Source organism: Natator depressus, chromosome 1, assembly GCF_965152275.1.
Source record: "Natator depressus isolate rNatDep1 chromosome 1, rNatDep2.hap1, whole genome shotgun sequence".
Lineage (NCBI taxonomy): Eukaryota > Metazoa > Chordata > Testudines > Cheloniidae > Natator > Natator depressus.
In genome coordinates, this window is record NC_134234.1 from 189,547,021 (window position 1) to 189,568,035 (window position 21,015).

The following is a 21,015-nucleotide window of genomic DNA, read 5'->3' on the forward strand; positions in this document are numbered from 1 at the left end:
CTGGTGCTGGTGAAGATTTTTTATCTATTTCTGGGATGGAAAAGAAGATGAATGCTAATATTAGGATTATTATTGGCGAGAAGCAGACCCCACTGTCGGACTCAGCGAATGTTATCTTTTTAAAGGGGTTATTGTGCTGCAGTCTGAGTTACAAAACAGTGTGAAATGATTGTTAAGGAAGAAAAAACCCAAACCTCTGCAGAATTCACCTGGTGTGGTGTTCTGCTGGAAACTCTAGTGACCCTTTGGAGCCTCTGATCTGAGGCTGAAGTTCACAAATTTTTGAGTGAACATGGGCTCACATATGCTCTTGCATCGAAATGGAAAGAGGTACAGTTTCAGTATCGTGCCAGGTGAAATACAGCTGCATTTCAGGATCTTGGCTTTTCCCAAACCCCTGCCTGTTGTAACTGAACAACAGCTATGTGCAAGAAGGGAATAAGGGAGTTTGACTGTTGTATTTCTGTACTGTCTCAGGTACTGGTATGCTCTTTCTGTATCCCAGCTTAGTCATATTTCTCTGTAATTTCTGTATCTATGACCTGTTTGGCCCTGACAATAGATTTTTCAATAGGTCCTAGTTTTTTTTCCTCAAAAGGTTACCATGTACGCTGACTGCATGATTTACTTAAGGCAACAGCCTGACTGTGGAATTTCTGTGATCTGTTCAGCTACATTTCTCTTTCATTGCAGGTTGAGTTTCCAGTAGCATTCTATAAAATACAAACTATGCTTGAAAGAGAGATTGTTTCTATCATGTAGATGCACATCCGGATATTCTGATAAACTGATGAAATACACACCATTTCGTCTCACTTTCTACAGTTTCACCACACAGGGTGATCAGTGAGGAGATGGATAGGTGAGGTGCAGTAGGTCAATAGGAAATCAGCTACCGAGTGCTCAAAGAGAGTGATGGATTGAGAAGGCTATTGAAAATTCTGCTAAGATGTCACCAATATTCAGACATGAATATCCAGTTTTTATTTATTTATTGCTTAAGTCAACTATTATGTGAAAAAGCAGGTGAATGTCGTTGTCAAATCTGAGACTGTAAATGCGCGCATGTACACGCACAATGGTGAAACAAAACCCAGCTGCCAAAACACCATGATATTGCAATAATTGTCCTTTATTCACTTGTTCATAAGGACTACATATCCTTTTGTCAAATGATCCATAGGCCAGATAACTATTGGCTGAACGGGGACTCTTTACATGTGGCCTAGTTGACCATTCACCTTGACCTAATTGCCCCATTTCTTTGTACACTATCAGTGAGAAATACTTCTAGTAATTTTGTCCAGATAATTTTTTATTTTAATTGTATTGATCTGAAGTTACAACAGCTTTTTTATGGCTGTCATTTATCAATTTTTCCCCTTGATTTTATGTATTTCTCAGGCAAAACCACTTCCATTAACAGCAGTCAAGTTATGAAGCTTGTACAATGAATGCACTTGATACATTTTGTTTAAATGCCACATTTTAAATAGTCATGAAGCAGAATTCTTTGTAGGAAACATCCAAATTATACTTTAAGATGAAGACATTGGGTTTTGGACAACCTAACATGCCCCCAGTCCATTATTGCTAATATCAGCAAGGAAACGAAAAAGTACCATTGTCTAGGGTTTAGTTCGATCCCTAGCTCCATCACTGATTTGATTTAGTGCACTGGCAATTTTGAGAAATTCTTCAATAAATTGTTTGCTAGAGGAGTGGCATCTTGTACAAGACTGCTTGTGAAAAGATTTTCTCGGTGTACAGTGAAGAGCTAGCCTGGTTGTGAGACCTTGGGCACATCAGTGAATCTCGCTGAGCCTCTCCCTATCTGTGAATTGGAAAAAATTACTTCTAACCTACCTTATGCTAAACTAGCTGTTCTACCTTGTATTTAGCTGTGGACCCTCTATCTTTTCCAGACCTAAAGAAAAGCTCTGTGTAGCTTGAAAGCTGGTCTCTTTCACCATCAGAAATTGGTCCAATAAAAGATATTACCTCACACACCCTTGTCTCTCTAATATCCTGGGACCAACATGGCTATAACACTGGAACCCTGTAATAGCTGATGCCAATGACAAGACATCATTTATATTTTGAAATAAAATGTTTGGAGTAGAAAAAATAGTTCCTCTTTCACTTACCTGCCAAGACCAGAGTTTGATTCTGTTTCAGCTGCAACACTTGATCTCACAAAAAACTTAAAGTCTGCATAAATAGTCTTGGTTTGTACAGTAAGCATCTCTATTGTAAGAGAACAGAGAACATCCTGGCAGCAAAGGGCTAAAGCCCAAAGCTTGGGAAGCCCTGAGCACTTACAGCATTCATTGACTACTATCAACACTGCTCCATACCTGCACCTCTCAGAATGTGGTCTTCAGCTTCCGGGACCTTTTAAGTTTCTTTGCAGTCATCAAGCATCCTCCTAGGGTTTTCAGAATTCCTCCTACCGTGATACTAAGGTCAACTACTTTTGTGAGAATTTTTTTTTTTATCTTGAATCTTCACACCAGAACTCACTTTAAAAGCTAAGCCTTTTTTATCATTTGTTTACCCAATTTTGTTTTAAAATCAAGTAATCTTTTTGTAATCTTAATCTGATATTGTTACCATTCGGGGTTCTTGGGAGTATTTTATTCTTTTCTTTAAGAAAGTTAATCAGTTGGCTTTATAAAGGAAAACTCATTAAATAATTGAGACCTTCCCAATATAGTATAGTTAACTATCCCAGTGTATAAGGTGTAAAACAGTGTATAAAGAATATCAAATAAGCCTCTGCCCCCGTGCATGAATGACCTTCCGGTAAGCCATTTTTTGTTGTGCCAAAACTTTATTTTCATCTCATTACGATTAGAACTCTTTGACCAATGACACCAGAAACTGAATTACGGTCTTTGGCTTTCCACATAAACCTCCGAGTATGCCAGAGTGTAGCTAATTTATCCATTGGATTTGAGTACAGAAATCAGCTTTCCAAACAAACAGATGGTCGAGCTTGGGTGGTATTTCATAGCAACATGTGTTTCAAACATACATTCTAAACATTTCCCATTTGGTCTCAAAATTGAGGCTTTTGGACTCTATCCTCTGCAATGGTAAATTGTGCAGGGTAACACTTAAAATGTGACATTTCTGGATTTATTTGAGTGCCTCAGTAACTATAGTTTTTTTCAATGCAATTGTGAAGTCAGGCTTTACACACATGAAGGCTGTGATGTTTTAAAAAAAACAGGTCATAACTTAGTTTTGCAACACAACAGACTAATTAATGAAGAGTTCAGTTGACTGGCTGTGACTTAACTTGACAATTGTCCAAAACAGAACAATTGGTGGAGAGAGCCAGAATTCCAAGATTCTTACTCTGATGAGCAAATACACACTTTGTAACCAATACTTCAGAGTAACAGTGGACAATAGTCCATACTATTTCTCCATCAAGGCAGCTCAAAGGGCTGTCATGATAGTACTACCCATAATTGTAGCTGTGACAGTTAAGAAAATATTAAGTCTTATTTAGATTACACACACATTTTTTGCTTCCCCACTATCAAATGCCATAGAGGCACTAAGAGCAACTTTGTAGAAAAGTGAGTTCCAGTTTGCACTTCAAGCAAGAATGTAATCTCTTATGTAAAACAGACACAGTGTATCCTCGTTATTCTATGCTCAAAGTTCGGTAAGTGTAAGTTCTCTGGGAACTAGCCAATAAATACAAAATTGTTAATGAGTTTAAATTAAGTTAGTAAATACTGGCCACAGAGAACAGAGATACTAATAACCTAAACTAGTAAGGCACAGCCAACACTGATATGTAAGCATCTAGATTAATATCATTACTACCACTTCTTTACTTACCATTTTGCTATCGTGTGTGCGTGTGTATGTATTATTTTGCATTTAAGATACCCACCTTTTGTTTGCACCAGCCCAGGAGATACATTTAGATAGTTCAATTGACTACAGCAGGTACCAGAGTAATTTGGATGTAAAGTTCTGTACGGTATCCATGCTCGTGGATCAACTGTTTAAAGGGATATATTTGCTGTTATTAAAAAAGAAATTCTGAATTTTCAGTTGAGCAACAGCTAATTCTGATACGGCAAACCCTATATACTTTTTCCTGTTGCAGACCAGGATCACAAGAAGCTTTGATTCTCTTTTCCATATGGTAGGCTGTAGGTTCTTAAGTCATGCTGGTGGCATAGTTTTTCCAAGCAGAATATAATCAAGTTGTGGCTATATTCAAGCAAGTTATTAAGTTAACGTTTTTATATACTTTGCATACTTTAGCTGTTCGCAGTGTGTATCCCTGCACAGTCAACTCATTCAAGGGTGAGGAGTTGGCGTCTGTTCTGCCTCAAAATCAGAACAGTGAACCGAGGTCCAATTGCACATTCTTTATTACCAGTCATGCGTAGGTGGCAGAAGGAAAACAGCTTGTTTTCTAGGCTCCTAGGTGGAGTTTGTTTGGCTGGCAATTAAAATATCTTTTGACTTGGATACAGCACAAAAGTAATCTGGAGCAAAGATTAAAGATGGAAACAATACATTTGTGTTTTTCAGACTAACTGTATCAAATCACCATTTTAGAGGGCCTCTCTGAATTCCTGACTCCACTGGGACAATGTCAGACACATTACTTGAAGAGAAACCGTCCACTACTATGTGAAACTCATGGCTCTAGAGAATGCCTACAAGAACAGGAAACTGGACAGTGGCATTGTCATGTTAAGTAGATCTTAATATTTAAGACTGGCTGCTTGTTGTGGCAAGAGCAGAGGAACTCACACCTTGGCTTTGCTATGATTGATGGTTGTAATTTTCATTAAAGGTAAGCATTACAATGCGGGCTTCGTCCATACGGTCTCCAGTAACCTGGCTTAACCCTGTACGATAAACAGCTTAGCTCTGTCCCCTAGCAGTATAGCTTACGTCCATTCAATACTTTGCCTTCTGCTAACCAGGATATGTATTATGTAATCAAAATCTCTCTTTTTTGTGGGCCAAGATCAGAAGCTAAGTGTCTTAAGATCAACATATAGGCGTCATACTGTCATGTCAATTTCGGTCACTGCTCAGCTTTATTAATTGAGCTAACAAAAAATCCTTTTGGTAGTTTGAAAGAGTTTGCTTCAAAATTCAAATTTTTACAGTGGGCCAGGTTGTGCATTTTTAATTTCAAAATTGGGCTAGAAATTACCTGAAATTAAATCACGGAAGGGTCCATATAAAATTTATGGGAAAGGATTCTCTACAACAGGGAGGATGCAATAAATAAAATCTCCAAGTATTAGTTCAATTTTTACAACTATTTCACTTTCATTGTATTGCAGTTGGTTTACTTTTTTAGCGAATGTACAAAAAGCCAGTGCTTATGTGCATAATCAAGCAATTTAAATTAAACTGCCAGGTTTACACTTGAGAATGCAATTTTTAATTCATTGGGCTACATAAGCCATTCAGAGTACATACGACTCAATTATGCAATAGAGTGCTGTGACCCAGCCACCTTTCAACCTATGTCTCTTCACTGATCTTGTTGCCATCTCCCTTAGCATATTGCTCATTTTATTATTGGGGATAAAGTAGCTCGATTGAGCTAAGTGCAATTTTTCTTAATCTAAAATGTATATCCCTAATGCCCGTTGGTTATGAAGTATTAATTCATTGACAGTCTGTGGTCTGTCACAGGTGTGACGTTCAATTTTAAATATTTGCAGTGAATAGTTTTTTTCACAATCTACAGCCCAAGAATTATTGCTGAAGCAAGTCAAATACTTCAGAAGTAGTTCAGTTAATAATTTGGCCATTCATAGCATAAGAAGCAACATCCAAGTTAATTACTTGAAATTTCACACATTGGTAAACTGTCAGATGATCTTGGTTTTGTTCTGAGCTCTGCCACTGAACTGACATTTTTTGGCCTTTACCAAATCACTTAGCTCTCTGTCTTTCTCCATCTTTAAAATATGGATAATTACTAGCTACCTATTTCAAAGTGATGTAGTGAAGTTCAGTTCATTTAGGTCTGCTACATATTTAGTGTTCTTCAGATAGAAGGCACTATCCAGGTAATACAATTTCAGTCATGCCATGCCATTACTGCATTTCATAGAATCATAGACTATCAGGGTTGGAAGGGACCTCAGGAGGTCATCTAGTCCAACCCCTGCTCAAAGCAGGGCCAACCCCAACTAAATCATCCCAGTGAGAGCTTTGTCAAGCCTGACCTTAAAAACCTCAAAGGAAGGAGATTTCACCACCTTCCTAGGTAACCCATTCCAGTGCTTCACAATCCTCCCAGTGAAAAAGTTTTTCCTAATATCCAACCTAAACCTCCCCCACTGCAACTTGAGACCATTACTCCTTATTCTGTCATCTGCTACCACTGAGAACAGTCTAGATCCATCCTCTTTGGAACCCCCTTTCAGGTAGTTGAAAGCAGCTATCAAATCCCCCCTCATTCTTCTCTTCCGCAGACTAAACAATCCTAGTTCCCTCAGTCTCTCCTCATAAGTCATGTGTTCCAGTCCCCTAATCATTTTTGTTGCTCTCCGCTGGACCCTTTCCAATTTCTCCACATCCTTCTTGTAGTGTGGGGCCCAAAACTGGACACAGTACTCCAGATGAGGCCTCACCAATGTCAAATAGAGGGGAACTTCTTGGCAACAAGGGCACACTGTTGACTCATATCCAGCTTCTTGTCCACTGTAACCCCTAGGTCCTTTTCTGCAGAACTGCTGCCTAGCCATTCGGTCCCAGTCTGTTGCGGTGTGTGGGATTCTTCCATCCTAAGTGCAGGACTCTGCACTTGTCCTTGTTGAACCTCATCAGATTTCTTTTGGCCCAATTCTCTAATTTGTCTAGATCCCTCTGTATCCTATCCCTACCCTCGAGTGTATCTACCACTCCTCCCAATTTAGTGTCATCTGCAAACTTGCTGAGGGTGCAGTCCAGGCCATCCTCCAGATCATTAATGAAGATATTGAACAAAACCGGTCCCAGGACCGACCCTTGGGGCGCTCCGCTTGATACTGGCTGCCAACTAGACATGGAGCCATTGATCACTGCCCGTTGAGCCCGACGATCTAGCCAGCTTTCTATCCACCTTACTTGCATTACCTTAGGTCAGAAAGCGATGATGATGCTGTGGTCCATTACAAGCCCAGGCCGTTTGTGTCAAAAATGAATTCAAATTTATTGTGTCCACCTAACATCATAGCTGAGCACAACTAAATGTGGTCAACTATCCCATCATCTCAAAATGAAAAAGGAAGTATCAGTTACCTCTGAAAACAATAGGGTGTTCTAATACCAAATCCATGGTGCTCGCAGAGCTGAATACGATTTTTCTTACATTAACAGTGGCAAGGCTGTCAGGCAGTGGTGCTGCTTCAGTTCCCCAGAGGTGAAAATGTGGCCCGTCATCTGTCAAAACGCTCCTGGACTCAGTGGGGCCCAGATTTTACTTAACATCAGATTCACTTTTACAGGTGCCTTTCCTAGGAAGCTTTCTTCAGGTAGCCAACCTGCTAAATATGGTTAAGGCAGCCAGTAGCACTCCTTACACGACCATGTGTAACTGACTCCTGGAGGATGTTCCTCCCTTTCCTTGAGCTCCTACTCCATTTTCTCTAGCTTTCCTTATCACTATATCCAAAAGAGGTGGATCACTTTCGTTTACTAAACATGGTTAGTCAATTGTAGATGTTAAACTAAGGTATTTGCTATGAGGATCTTTGATTTTATTATATGAATGTTAAGCACATTTCTCCAAAATTTACTTGTTATTTTGGGGGCCCAGTTTAAGAAGCCTTAAAGGGGCAGGATTTTCAATAAATGCTGAGTGCCTGCTATCTGAGACTCAAGCCTCCTTCAAGACATCTCAAGACACCATGAAATCATGAATCACTTTTGGAAAAAAAGAATTTAGCTAGCATAGGTGTTGTGTGAGTATAGGCATGTGGGGTCATATATCAAAGAGCTACCCTCCTTGATGAAATTATAGCAAACCTTTGTTTTCTCCTATATGCACATATTTAGGGATTGTTGAATTAAGTCACTACACCTTCTTGTAAAATATAAAAATTCTGCCAATCATTAGATTTGCCATACAGTGAAATATAAGATGAAAACCTTTGTTCTGGATATTTTTATTCAAAACAAGTCTAATACATACACTTCAAAAATGTGCAAAGTAAAGGACTATTTCTTATAGCTTAGGATAGCCTACAAATTCAACAATGTTGTTGTCCTTTTTATTTGTGATCTCAAAATAATACAGCTATACTTTTTTTCTGTTCTCTCCAGGTATTCTGAATTTCTCCCCCATGACCTCCCACCCACATTTCTGAGTTGTGTGCTAATACTAAATAGTAACGTAGGCAACATTTCACAACTCAATATTCTAAGCCTCTCTGCATGCATTACTGAAATCCTTTTTGCTTGGTACAGGTAAAGTCCTTAATAATGTACCTGCCTAATCATTATACTTGTAAACGCCACATTAATACACAATTTGCATTACACAGTTATTTGCAGTTTGTATGTCTACGTACCTTGAGCAACCTACTTTAACGCTAATATTTTTCAGAGACTTATTTGCATTTCTATGAACCAGAGTAACAATGGAACCTTATGCAATTTAAGGGTAAAAGCTAACATAGAAGTGCAGCCTTGTTGATTAAAATCTCCCTTAAAGAAAAAGTTCTGTTTGGCACTTTGATAGAACCCTCGATTTCTTATTTGCAAAACTGAAATCAAAGAACTTCAAAGATGAATCCACATCAGAAGACTATTAGGGTAGTGGATTGTTTCCTGAATATTGTAAAGCAAAATGAAAAGGTGTAGGGTAAAAAATTATCACATGTATTCAATTACCCATGACTGAACCAAACCGCTTCAGTAGTAACAGTAAACATGGCAAACATAGCAACAGCTTTGAAAGTTGCTGTACTATACATTCAAACTTGTTTTTCCAACCAATAATGAAGTGCATAAAATGAAGGATTTTTTTTAAAAAAAATATTCATAGCCATTGTACTTCATCTGTTGCACCTGAAATTTCATTCTGTTCTTTTGGTGCTTTGTTGTGTGCTTAAACAGAAAGGATTTTTTACATTTAGCACCTGAAAACTGCCAGCCACTGAGATTTTCCAGCCAAGGTCTTCCTTTTTCTATTTTACATAAAAAGGAAATAGAGAATAAAAAGTTTGCTATTGGCATGGACCCACTCAATGCTTCACAGCAAAGGTTCCCAACTTGTGGCCCATGGAGCGTTGGTGGTCTACATACAGTTGCTGGCCACATGGTTCTGGCTCCTCTGGGTTATTTCCAGCTTTCAAGTTGATTAAGAAAATAGAATAAATAAGATTTTAGTATTACTTTTCCACATAAGCAATTGCTGCCCTGCCATGGTGATGCTATACAATTATGAATGATATGGAAAGTTGCCACAAAAATCAAATGCCATGACAGAACCACAAAACTCTCCCTGTATTACACGGTCCACAGTATGAAAAAAAAAATCAGTTTACATATTGTGTTGTACTGAGATATGCTGGGTCTCAAGGACAATGACAGTGAAAAGCAAGACAGACTTGATTTGGAAACCACCCTTCTCAGACCCACTACTTTCAGGGCCAGCAATAATCTTTGATCTCAGTCCTTGCATGTACACAACTCCCACCAAAATTTAGAGTTATCCTTGTACGATGCTACCAGATTGGTATCCAAGTGCACTGTAGAGATATGGTGGGGATTGATGGAGAAGATGACATACTTGTCTGATGGGGGGTGGGGAGGGATTGTTAGAGGACTGTTAATACGCGTCTCAGAGGAATCTACACATTAAATTGTTATATGGAATCCAAAACCATGATGGAAACATTTTGCTGGCGAATTAGGTAGTTAGTAGAAAGATTAAAGTAAAGTGTCACCTCTCCCCAGAAACAAAGCCATGGACCAGTCTATGATCTGATGCTCAGTAGGGCACTGTACTAGAACCGACAACAAGAAGTTCATTGAACAGCCATTGTTATATTGAACAGAATAATATTTTGTTTAAGCCAAAGAAAATGTGTATCTGCATTTTCCCCCCTGCTTCCGTGGATTCATTAGTCAGCGCTTTCACTCAAACTTCAGGCATCAATTAATATACCACTTGGATGTTTCTGATGCCAAGCGGTTGGTAGCTTCCAAAAATAGGATCATCAGGGACTAAGGCTGTCTGAGGAGACTAGGGTAGTAAAAATGAGCTTTGTGATCAGATCAACTACACAGATCCTTGAACTCCTGCTTACCGGTTAATAACTCCTAAATTATGCAAATACCGGAGACTTCCTGGATACCATCAAGTTGAGATGCAGAAAACAAGGGAGCAGGTAGAAGTTGGCTGTACTCTCCAGATGCAATGAGATTCACCAATGCTTATTTTAGGAAGTTCCAGCTCTCAAATGCAGTCAAGTGAGAAATCCTTATTTGAAGCAGCTCTGACAACTTTTAGTAGGATTGTTGGACTTGACCTGGGAGGATCATAGAGAATCAACTGACTCTTTACCAATCCATATAATGTTATTGCATATGAGCCATACTAATGTTTAAGGTAGTTATCAGTATTCTATTGCCCCCTTGCCTCTCAATTATTAGGCAAGTGATGTACCGTGACTTCTGCTTTTCTACCAAATTATTTGTTCTATTGTTGCATTATCCTCCTATCTTCCCCACCCCCACAACATTAATCAGTTTAATCCATCTGTTGTGTTCTCTGACAAGTAGAATTGTGAGCAGTCTGTGACAGGGCTTGTTCTCTCTTCATCTTTAGTACAATGCCTGGCACACTAGTATCCTGATCCTTTACTTAAGTTCCTAGGTGCTACCCATAACAAACAAACAAAAGGTAATTCCTTATTGTTACTATAGAAATTATCTTTTATACCACAAATATTCAGTTTATCCAACTTCACATACATAAAGCATAGAGAAACTTTAAGGGCAACGGCATAACCCCCTTCACCCTCAACTACAATAGTACCCTACTTCACCAATCAACAAGCCTGCTATGCTTCTGTAACACACTGGTTATCTTCCTCTCCTCATGTACCCTACGATTGAGCAGTGGAAGGCTGTGGTGATACTGCATATTACTAACATGAAATGGGCAGTTTATTTACTTCTACACTTTGTCTAATACTGTAAGTTTGAGCTACATTTTCCCAAATCCTTCTTATGCGTTAACATTTTATTGTTTTTATCTGATTATTCACTAACAGAATGCTACTCAAAATCAACAACAGCCGTAAAGAAAATTCAATTTAATACATTATACCAATGGTAATAAGTAGGCAAGTAAATTAATCACAATCCATATGGTAATTAAAAATATGGGGTTAATAGTAACTTAGTATTATTCAAATGTTACACTAACACTGGTATATTTAGACTATTAAATTGCAATTAAGATCATGAGCATATTGATATAGAGGTGTATTTGCACATTTATCAAGTGCTTCACAAATTGAGGTAATCTACCATAAAAGCCCCAGCGAGTGTGAATTAATGAGGTTCACACACAACCTTACATACCAGGTTTTCCAGCTTTCAGTATTTGTTTGATGAGATTTGTTTTTGGTTTTAACATCTATATTCATGAACAAGTGCCTTAAATATCTGTTGCTTATATAAATCCAACTTTCAAATACTTTGTCAGCCATCTGTCTCACCTGTGTCTTGCATAAAGTTTTTCTTTAATTAAGAGTACAGTAATACAAGAGTACTTCAGCCAGATAACATCCGACAGCAAATATACGTTTTATTTAGGATGTGTTTGAACCACAGCCCTCGATCCAAACACACTTCATCTTTGGGGCAACAGGAATCCAGATCTAACTTTTGCAGCTCTGCTTGCGGGGATGAATGTAAAAGGGCAAGTGGTAAAACTTCAGTTATCTAAGCTCATAAATGGACCACTTTTGATGTGAAATGCATTCCTCTTGTAACTCCATCAGCTTCAGGGTAAGTACACTAGAGACTTGGGCCTGTAACAAACAAAACTTCCATTCATGTGTATAACGATAACTGTCTTAAGGACAAGATGATGTGGGGGGGCACTTTTCCTAGCAGCCTGCGTATCCAAGTAACGCCACTTAGCAATGTATCAGAATTTGTTAGCGGGAGTTAAGGAGGCAGAGACCTCAGTGGCCACAATTCAGTTGGAATCTGCTCCACTGAGTTATTGGGCAGCATTTGCCACAGCGGCAGCACTGTTTTAACAATGGATGAGTAGGTGCTGCAGTACATTTTCCTGCACCTGGTTTTATTTCATTATTTTCCTCCAGCTCCTCCAACCATGGACTTGAATGTTTAAGTTCTGTCCGAGATGTTATCCCAACTTCTAAAGGGTTAAACATTGCGGCAGTTATTTTTTCCTGTATCGACCTTTTCAATACCGAGTCTCCGTGGGTATGCATTTCCTCTCACGTCAGGAGGAAGTCATCAGTAAGTACCCAGCCACTTATTTCCCCCACCCACTAGCTTTGAGATCTACAGCTCAGGAGTGCTTCGTAAACGCAAATTGTTTCTATTCGGACCCTTAAAAGATGCCTGAAGGGGAAACAGATGAAAAGTCACCAACATCCTTTTATGTTCCCAGAACTAAGACTGGTGAACACATTCTCTGCCCGTCAAGTTCATGCCTGCTCTTTTCTTCCTTGTTCTACTGTCTCCTGGGCCCTCGTGAACTGAAGTTTTAATCAGTGAGAAATGAAGCAACAAGCCAAGCTGCTTCATCTGCCATCATGCAAGGCAGAGCGAAAGCACTGGGATCATTGCAGAGAAACAAGCGAGAGAAACTCGCACAGTGAGTATTTTTTTCAACTGAAAACCGCTCTGTGTCTTCTCCCCACTTCTGTTTCTCACCGCCACATGTATTCCGCATCTATGCGATGGTGGCAGAACTGCTGCTTTCTCAGGTTTTCCCACTCTTCCCTATTTTTCCAATTGCCACAGTGCATCGCACACAGTATACACGGACATCATATAAACTGGTGTTCAACACAAAATGCCTGCACTTCAGGCCCCTTAAAACAATGCTGGAAGCCAGACAGTCTCCCTACTTCCATCTCTGACAGGCTATATACAAGGGCTGCAAAATGAAAATCCCCCTTCAGTACTTGGAACCAATCTTGCTGCCCTCTTCTGCCACCACAGTTAATTGTTAATGACCCTTGTATGAGATTGTGTCATGGAATCAAATTTTACTAGAACAAAGATGAAAAGTTAATGGGTTATGGGCAAACACACTGGAAACCTTCATTTCTTGGAGAGAATTTTCACTCTAAGCAGACTTTTCATGCTGCATTTCATTGTGATCAATCTCAGCTTTCATTCTGCTGCATTGTCAATGAAATTTCAGTATACCAGTTCCCAGTAGCTATATTCTCAAGGCTTAAATGCAGCCAGAGCCCACCAGAGAGGAGCCCTGGTGCCCCGTTCCCTGGGGGGCTAAAGACCTGAGCCCTGGTGCCCCCATCTCTCCTCAGGGCTAAAGCTCCAAGACTCAGTGCCTTGCAGCTGAAGCCTGGAGCCCGAATGGGGGGTGGGGTGGGTGTGTGTCTATGTGTGTAAGGGGGCCCCCTGGGAACTAATCTCAGAATTGAAGCCCTATACATTTTGCTGTGTTGCGAAGCAAGTTGTTACAATGGTACCAATACAAAAAGCATGTTAAGGTGGTAGTTGTTGAGCTGGGAAACCTGACAAACGTATGTTTAGAAAAAACTAAGAAAACTTTAGGAGAGATAAAGACGCAACTCCTTTTTCAAACCGGTGGCTCAAGGCATGAAGAAACCTTTACAGTGGGAACCATGCTTTGACTACCGCCCAATATGTAACTTTCATTATTTAAACATTCATTTTATGAAAGGCTGGAGATACTACAGTAAAATAAATTACCCTACCATCAACCAGCATAATTAGTCAGTTACTTATAAAACTCATGTTTTAGATGATTCGCTAGTCACAATTTTAAGGAGAGACAATGCATGCCTGTGATTCTGTGCCATACATATGATTTGCTAATACAGCAGCTAAAAAATACTCCAGTATCTTTGACCGTCTACAAAACCAGCAGTAAATCCATTGTCTGAGACGAGCGTGCACACTTGGAATGAAAATTAGCTCAAGTGGGTAAATGCTCAGGGCGATTACTCTTTTCAAATGTCCTAGTAAGTTAGCTACGGAATAAATTGTCTAGTGTCTATTGAGACACTTCCTTTGTATTCCAGAACACTCACTCCCCTTTATGCCCTCGTATCCAAGTTAAAGTCTTTAAAGTTATCTGTACTCAGTGTCCCATTTCTTGCCCTGTTAAATTAGACAAATAAAAAAAAATTCTCAAATTGACCACACAGGCTTATCTGTGCAGGTTCTTTAACTGACAGGAAACTTATTTGTACTCATCAAGAGCACTGTGCCTTTTCAACACAAATTGTATTTGCACACAGGTTTCCACAGTTACCAACACCAGTGCAGTGTCACCTGTGTTATTACTAGCTTGGGCAAGCCATTCACATTCACGAGCTATTTCACAACGCTATTACTTCCATCTGCTCTGGTCAGGGTTAGAAGACAGCGTTAAACTTGCCCACAGCTAGAGTGAGGTTCTTTCCCCCACCCCCATTGCTACTATTGGAATTTATTTTGTCAGCAAACAACAGAGTAGATATGGCCCTAGCTAACAGACAGCTTGCTTTTCTTCTGTACTGAGCACCCACAGCTCCTGTTTACTTTATTGCTAGGGACCACTGAGAATTAGGTCTTGGTGTCTGGAGTTCTGAGTGGGCATGTGCGGTCTGTGGGAATGTTTTAAACCAGATAAGAAACAGGTATGATCTGATTCTAGCAGCTAGATTTAGGTTTGGTAGACTGAGTCTGGGGAGGTGTGAACTGGGATCTAAGGAAGAAAAAAAAAAGAACATGCGACCTGAGACTCATGGCAGAAAAGAATTGAACAGCACTTATGAGGTGGGTAGACAGGCAGTATTGATCCAGAAAGCACAGTAACAGACCAGCACCTGACTGTTTATTGGAATGGGGAATAGAGGTAATGGGGGAGGGAATCAGAAGCTGTGGTCAAGTACTGTCAGTATCTCATTAAAATTATTTACCAGTAGTGATGCTTCTAAAGTGTCTTAAAAGATGAAACAAAACCCCACAACCTAGACACAAATTTCTCACTTGACACAAAGGATGTACATTTTCCCTCCAGCTCATACCTCATTTTTTGTACACAGGCACTGTAATTGTATTAAGCACATCCACTTTGGGGGTGGGCGGGAGGGAAGAGAGAGAGAGAGAGAGAGAAATCCCTAAGAATGAATTAGGGAAATAGATTCTAAATTCATTTAACGCACATTTGAATTACAGATGAATGGGCTGGCATTTCTTAAATCTGGTGAGGCTAACACAGGCAGCTGAGGCTCTTCTTCTGGAGGATCCCTTCAGCTATCAACACACTGGGATTTTAACAGTACAATACAGATAAGCACTATGCTACTGAAAAAGTAAATCCACAATCAAAGTCACAAATGCAAGAGTTGTTCCAGAAATATGTATCTTTTCTGCTTGCCTATTTCTCACCACACACACAAAAAGACTATTAATTGGCTCTGTACCTACTTCTTTAGGAACTGCTAAAACACACCAGGGTACGTAGTTGTCCTATAATCAACAAGCGTTAAGCTTGCAGACTTCTCAAAATTTTAAGTTATCTAACACCAATTTATTCTGTATAAAAATTCACAGCAGGGGAAGCAATCACACATAGTGTTCTCTAGGATTAATGTAGATTCTTCCAGTTCCTGGGTTTTGATGGTACTTGCTGCTCCAATCTTTGTAACGTATCTGCTTGTGAACTGGGTACATCTGCTGAAGGTTGTCTTGGCTCAATGGATTTTCATCTTCGTAATTAGGTTGCCTGCCATTTACTGATTTCTAAAATTACAAACAACTCCGTACATTAAAAAGCATCAACAATTTCATTCTTCAAATACTGCTTCCACAGCACATCACGTGAAGACTGTAATTACTACCATCAGCACCCACCTTTTATTCTGCCATAAGCCCCTTATAATAGTTTAATGCACGTTCCTTAGTCACTAGTGATTCAATGAAATAACTTACATTACAAAAAGGGGACATGGAAAATATCTTCCAAGAACTTAGATACATTACGACTAAAATCAATTTCCTATTAAAGGAAAACTAACAAAAAAGACTATGAAAAAGCACAGACATTAAGCCAAACTACAAAATGACATGAATGTAAGTATTGGCTTTGGTCTTATTTCCCAGCCATTAACTTTTAGTTCATGCTGTTTGAAACTCAGATGCCACATGGACAGCAATTCTACTTGTTAAATTGTTACTGAATAGGATGGACAAGTAATCTGGAGCTCTTTGTGTCAAAAAAAAAAAAAAAAAAAAGTGAAAAACTCACTGTAAGAACCAAGATCAGTCCACTGATTCTTTAATGAAGGCTCAGTGCTCTGGCTCAATACATATAGTCATATTACTTACTATGTTCTGCAAATTTCCAGCTTCTTTCTCCCTGTATTGGCTTTGCAAAGGGAAGCGTTCTCTCTGCAGGGAACAAAAGTGATAGTGAAAGTTTACATTGCAATACTGGAGAAAGGTTTGACAAGTGCTTTCTTCAAAAACAATAAAATGAGAGGAAGCATTCTGCCTTGACAAGTGTCTGAACAGAGCATCTTTCAGGAGGAAAAGTAGGTTGACTAAATGGAGTAGTTCAAGGGTACTAACTCAAGCTAACTATTGCAGTGAAGACAGCCCTAATAAGTTTAAAACTCACTGAAGTTCCTTAACTCAGCAAACAACATTTTAGTCTCAGCTTCGTAGTTCACTGGACTTCTGCAGAGGCTAGTCAACCCAGAGGAATCGTATTCATGGCACTCCTGGAAGCCAAGTCATAACAAATTTCCACACACTATAATAGGGATAGAGTGCCACAGAATTTCATAACAATACTTCGCCCTAGGAGAAGGTATTCAAATGTTAACTACTTATAGTAAAAAGGGACTGCTGGTTTTCTGATATTTAACTTTAATCAAACTAGGTAAAAGGGTTGGAGTGAATTAGGAATTGGAGTTCTTTTTAATGGTAAACTCCCAAATCACTCTGGTGCTTCTGAAAATTTTACTTAGTGTACACTACACAAAGCAATAATTTCTTTTGTGACTGCATTTACTAGCCTAACAAAGCAACATTGTTATGGTACTTAGTGATTTGTAAACTAAAACCCCAATATTGAACAGTTTTTCAAATTACTCAAGACGCTTTTATTACACTTAGAGTATTTTACATGGTCAATATCTCCCAGAAGACTATTTAGTTTTGCACATATTTTTTGCATGTGCGCTTTTTTTATTCACAAGTTTGTCACAAGTAAGGCACACGCTCAGTTAGTGATTTCAGATTGCTGAATGCATTCCAATGACCACACAGTCTCATTAGGTAATTAAATCAATTTGCGCAACAGTGCTAACAGAATAAATTCCTTAATTTTCTTAACAAGTAGCTATTACAAAAGTGTCCTAGTTTTAAGAAAAGGACAATAGTAGAGAGCAATGAAGACAAGCAGAGGAAGAAAGAGTAAAGAACAGACAGACAATGGAAAGGTAAACAGAAAGAGCCTCTATAGCAAGAATAGGAACTGAACAAGCACAACACATCTGAGGTTTACAAGAGTTTAGGCAGGTACCTATTATCTAGCATACTGTAGGGAAGTCATTAAATCTTACTAACTATATTACAATTACTATTATACAACGATGCTTAAATTAGAACTATACTAGTTCAAGTCAAGGTATACTGTGATGCTTTATCCTCCCATTTGCTTACTATTACATAAAGTTACACATAACTATTACATAAAGTCATGCATCCGATGAAGTGAGCTGTAGCTCACGAAAGCTTCTGCTCAAATAAATTGGTTAGTCTCTAAGGTGCCACAAGTCCTCCTTTTCTTTTTATAAAGTTACACAGCCAGCAGTAGATCTTGGTTGGTAAACCAGTATCCCCTACATGAAATCATTTATCTATTTGTAAGATCTGACATATTTAAAACTTGTTCATAGGAAGATAACACGGTTTCCACACTATATACAATAGACTATTGGATTACTGCCACTACTTCCATCTGATGAGCACCTTAGGTTGAAACAGAAGCTATCTGAACAACTCTCAAATTACATGTAAACTAAACTCTTAAGAATTCTCTGTGCAGTACAGCATCTAATCTTAATCACACTGGCCTCTTTTCCAAGGAGACCGACTAGAATTGGTAAAAGCTCCTTTATTCACTCTCAGCCTGATGCACCCAAGAGCGTTAAGAGAAATGTATCTAACATCTCTGTACAGTACACCAACAGATGTCCAGGTGTTGCAAGGATTGTCTGGGATGGTGGGCAAGAAGTGGTCTTACTATGGGTGTCCTCACAGGTGACAATGTCTGAGAAACTCACTATCAGTATGCCACCACAGGCCCCTTCGCAGAACCTCTTGTATAGCCACCTCCATCATCCTAAGGTTTTCCCTTTCAAGTTCCCTGTGCCTGGTTTTCCACCAGTTTCTGGGCTAAATACAATCCCTACAACGAATACCAGCAAAAGCTAGCTGTTGAGAGGCTGCCTAAGCACTCTCTTCAGCTTGGTACTCAAATTTGCTAAGGTAGCCCCCGATCACTTGTTAGAGATCGTGATATTTTGGCCTGAAGCCCCAAGTGTTGAGAAGGTATAGCCTGTAGGAAGAGTTGTTTTTCTCCTAGAAATGGGGGCAAGTAAGTTACCCAGGTCAATACACCACTGTTGGATGACGTTCTTGTGTTAATACACAGAAATACCATTGATTGCTGTGTTAGACCATTAGCTTGCGAAAGCATTCTGTTCCCATTTGAGTCTGTGGAAAAATTCGTATTGACTATAGTACTAAGACTGGGCCCTCAGTTATTGAAGTTTCATCTTGTGTATTTAAAAATGTCTCTCTTCCAAACCCAATCTGAAATTCTCTTATCTAATTAACACCTCTCATTTAAATTATCGTGATAATCATTCCATCGTGGTAACTTGCATAAGGTCTCATTCCCTCTCTTTTCTGAATTCAAATGGAAATAGCCCTTTGCAGGTCATGTGCCAACTAACCATTTTATGCTACATAACCTAAGATTATCACCCCCCCCCCTTATTTATCCAGCAAAAATTCATATTGCTGTATAAAAGGGATACCATCCTGTACTATATCTACTTTTGCCATTACAACAGCTTACATCGTCCTCATGCAAATTTTAAAAAACAATTATTCAGGACAGCTTAGTCACATGAACTCCATCTAGTTAGGAAATAATGCATTAAACCCCAGCGCTTTCCTGTGATAAATCTGCCATGTGGTGAATTCTAGGTCTCAATTTGGCAAATTTGGACAGCAAGTTCTTTAGGATGGAGATTATGTGTTCTAATGTGTTTTGTGCAACACCAAAGCACACTCCTGACTCACTTTATTCCATTCCCTTTCCCCTCACATATCTTCCCGTGACTACAGTTCATCTCAGGCAGTCACTCTGCTTCACTTTGCAATCTTCAAGCCCAAAGAGACTTCGTAGCACTAACAGTGTTCATAAACTAATCCATCTATTCAGCTAACTCTAGGAAACATGAATTTTGAGACAGTCAGGCATAGGCTCGTCTCATGCTACATCTACTGAGCGACTTGCTGAAGGTCACACAAAGTCTGTGGCAGAGCAAGGAATTGAACCTGGGTTTCCCAGCATCCTAAACGAGTACATCTAGTCACTGGGCCATCCCTCCTAATTGGTTTAAGAGTCAACCTGGACCCCATTTAGAGACAACTAAGTTCTGTGTGACAGTCTAGTCTCAATGTCCTCCACATCTTTCTTTTTAAATCAACGCTGTAGAAGGGTGGGGGGCCTGGGGGGAGAATAATAGCGGAGATCTCTGCATAATTGTTTTTTGCCTCTGTGTAAACCATGTACTACGCATCCAAACTGCACAGTTGTGTGGTATAAAAATGTCAATGGAAAAACTTCACTGTACCATTTCAGTAAGTACATTTTTTTTCTTTATAAACAAATCCATTTAGAAATACAAATACAGGACCATGCCAGCACCTATGTACTAATGAGAACTTAATACGTACTTGTTCAAAGTAGTACAACTTGCTTATTTCACTAAATTAGGTGAGCTAATCATGGTACTTTCTGAAAAGCTCACGAGCAGCTGCTTCTGGGTGACATTGTTGCTGACCTTCACACAGAGTAAGGAAGCCTGATATTAAGTAGTAAAATTAGACAGGCCACAGTGCAAGAACCCATGATTTAGGATTTGAGTTTTATCCTAATCCATATTTCAGAGCCAGATTATACATGATGTGTTTGGAGAGGAGTAAGTTTAAATTTCAAGCAGAACCATCCTTCCTAATTTATGAGCAATTTGTCTTTGACAAGTTCTTCTTCTCTCCCCCCATTAAGTGATTGCAGCAACTGGATACCCCTTCTGAAAACAGGATGTTGTCTAGCAACCAGTGAATCTAATCTGTTGCTTTGCTGAAATTTGACTAAGGCAGAGTGTCAGAAGAATAATTTGTTAGATGATCATTAGCAATAAAGCTCACAAAAACCCTTAAATTTTTTCCTTGTGCAATATTAGGGTCAATAGGAGAAAGTTGTTCACAAGAGAGCAGCCCTTGCCTCATGCCACCACCCCTCCCTGTGAAGCCCTGCTTTACACAACAAATTTGTTTTACACTTTTTTTGACAGCAGTTCACGTGTTTGAAGGTAAACTCTCTCAGGTTTAGCGACTGATGGCATTTAACTCATTGAGATGGAAAATAAAAATCGATAAAGTTGACACAGATAGAGAAACCCTTATCACCTCTTGGGGAAGATGCCAGAAATTGAGGAAAGGTTGAGAATAAAAGGATGGTGT

At 39.2% G+C, this 21,015-nt stretch overlaps 1 protein-coding gene across 3 annotated transcripts in view; it reads right to left on the reverse strand.

Moving 5' to 3' along the window:
• Positions 1 to 15,409: 15,409 nt before the first annotated feature.
• Positions 15,410 to 21,015, reverse strand: part of NECTIN3 (nectin cell adhesion molecule 3) — a 116,341-nt gene continuing 110,735 nt past the window's right edge. The window contains exons 8-9 of one of the 3 annotated variants that reach the window (XM_074972700.1): positions 16,576 to 16,638; positions 15,410 to 15,990 (exon numbers count right to left, since the gene is read on the reverse strand). In XM_074972700.1, the coding sequence (XP_074828801.1) occupies positions 15,814 to 15,990; positions 16,576 to 16,638 (240 nt within the window). In that variant the 3' untranslated portion in view covers positions 15,410 to 15,813. The remainder of the gene's footprint in view (positions 15,991 to 16,575; positions 16,639 to 21,015) is intronic. The other 2 variants (XM_074972718.1, XM_074972709.1) reach the window with 2 other exon arrangements.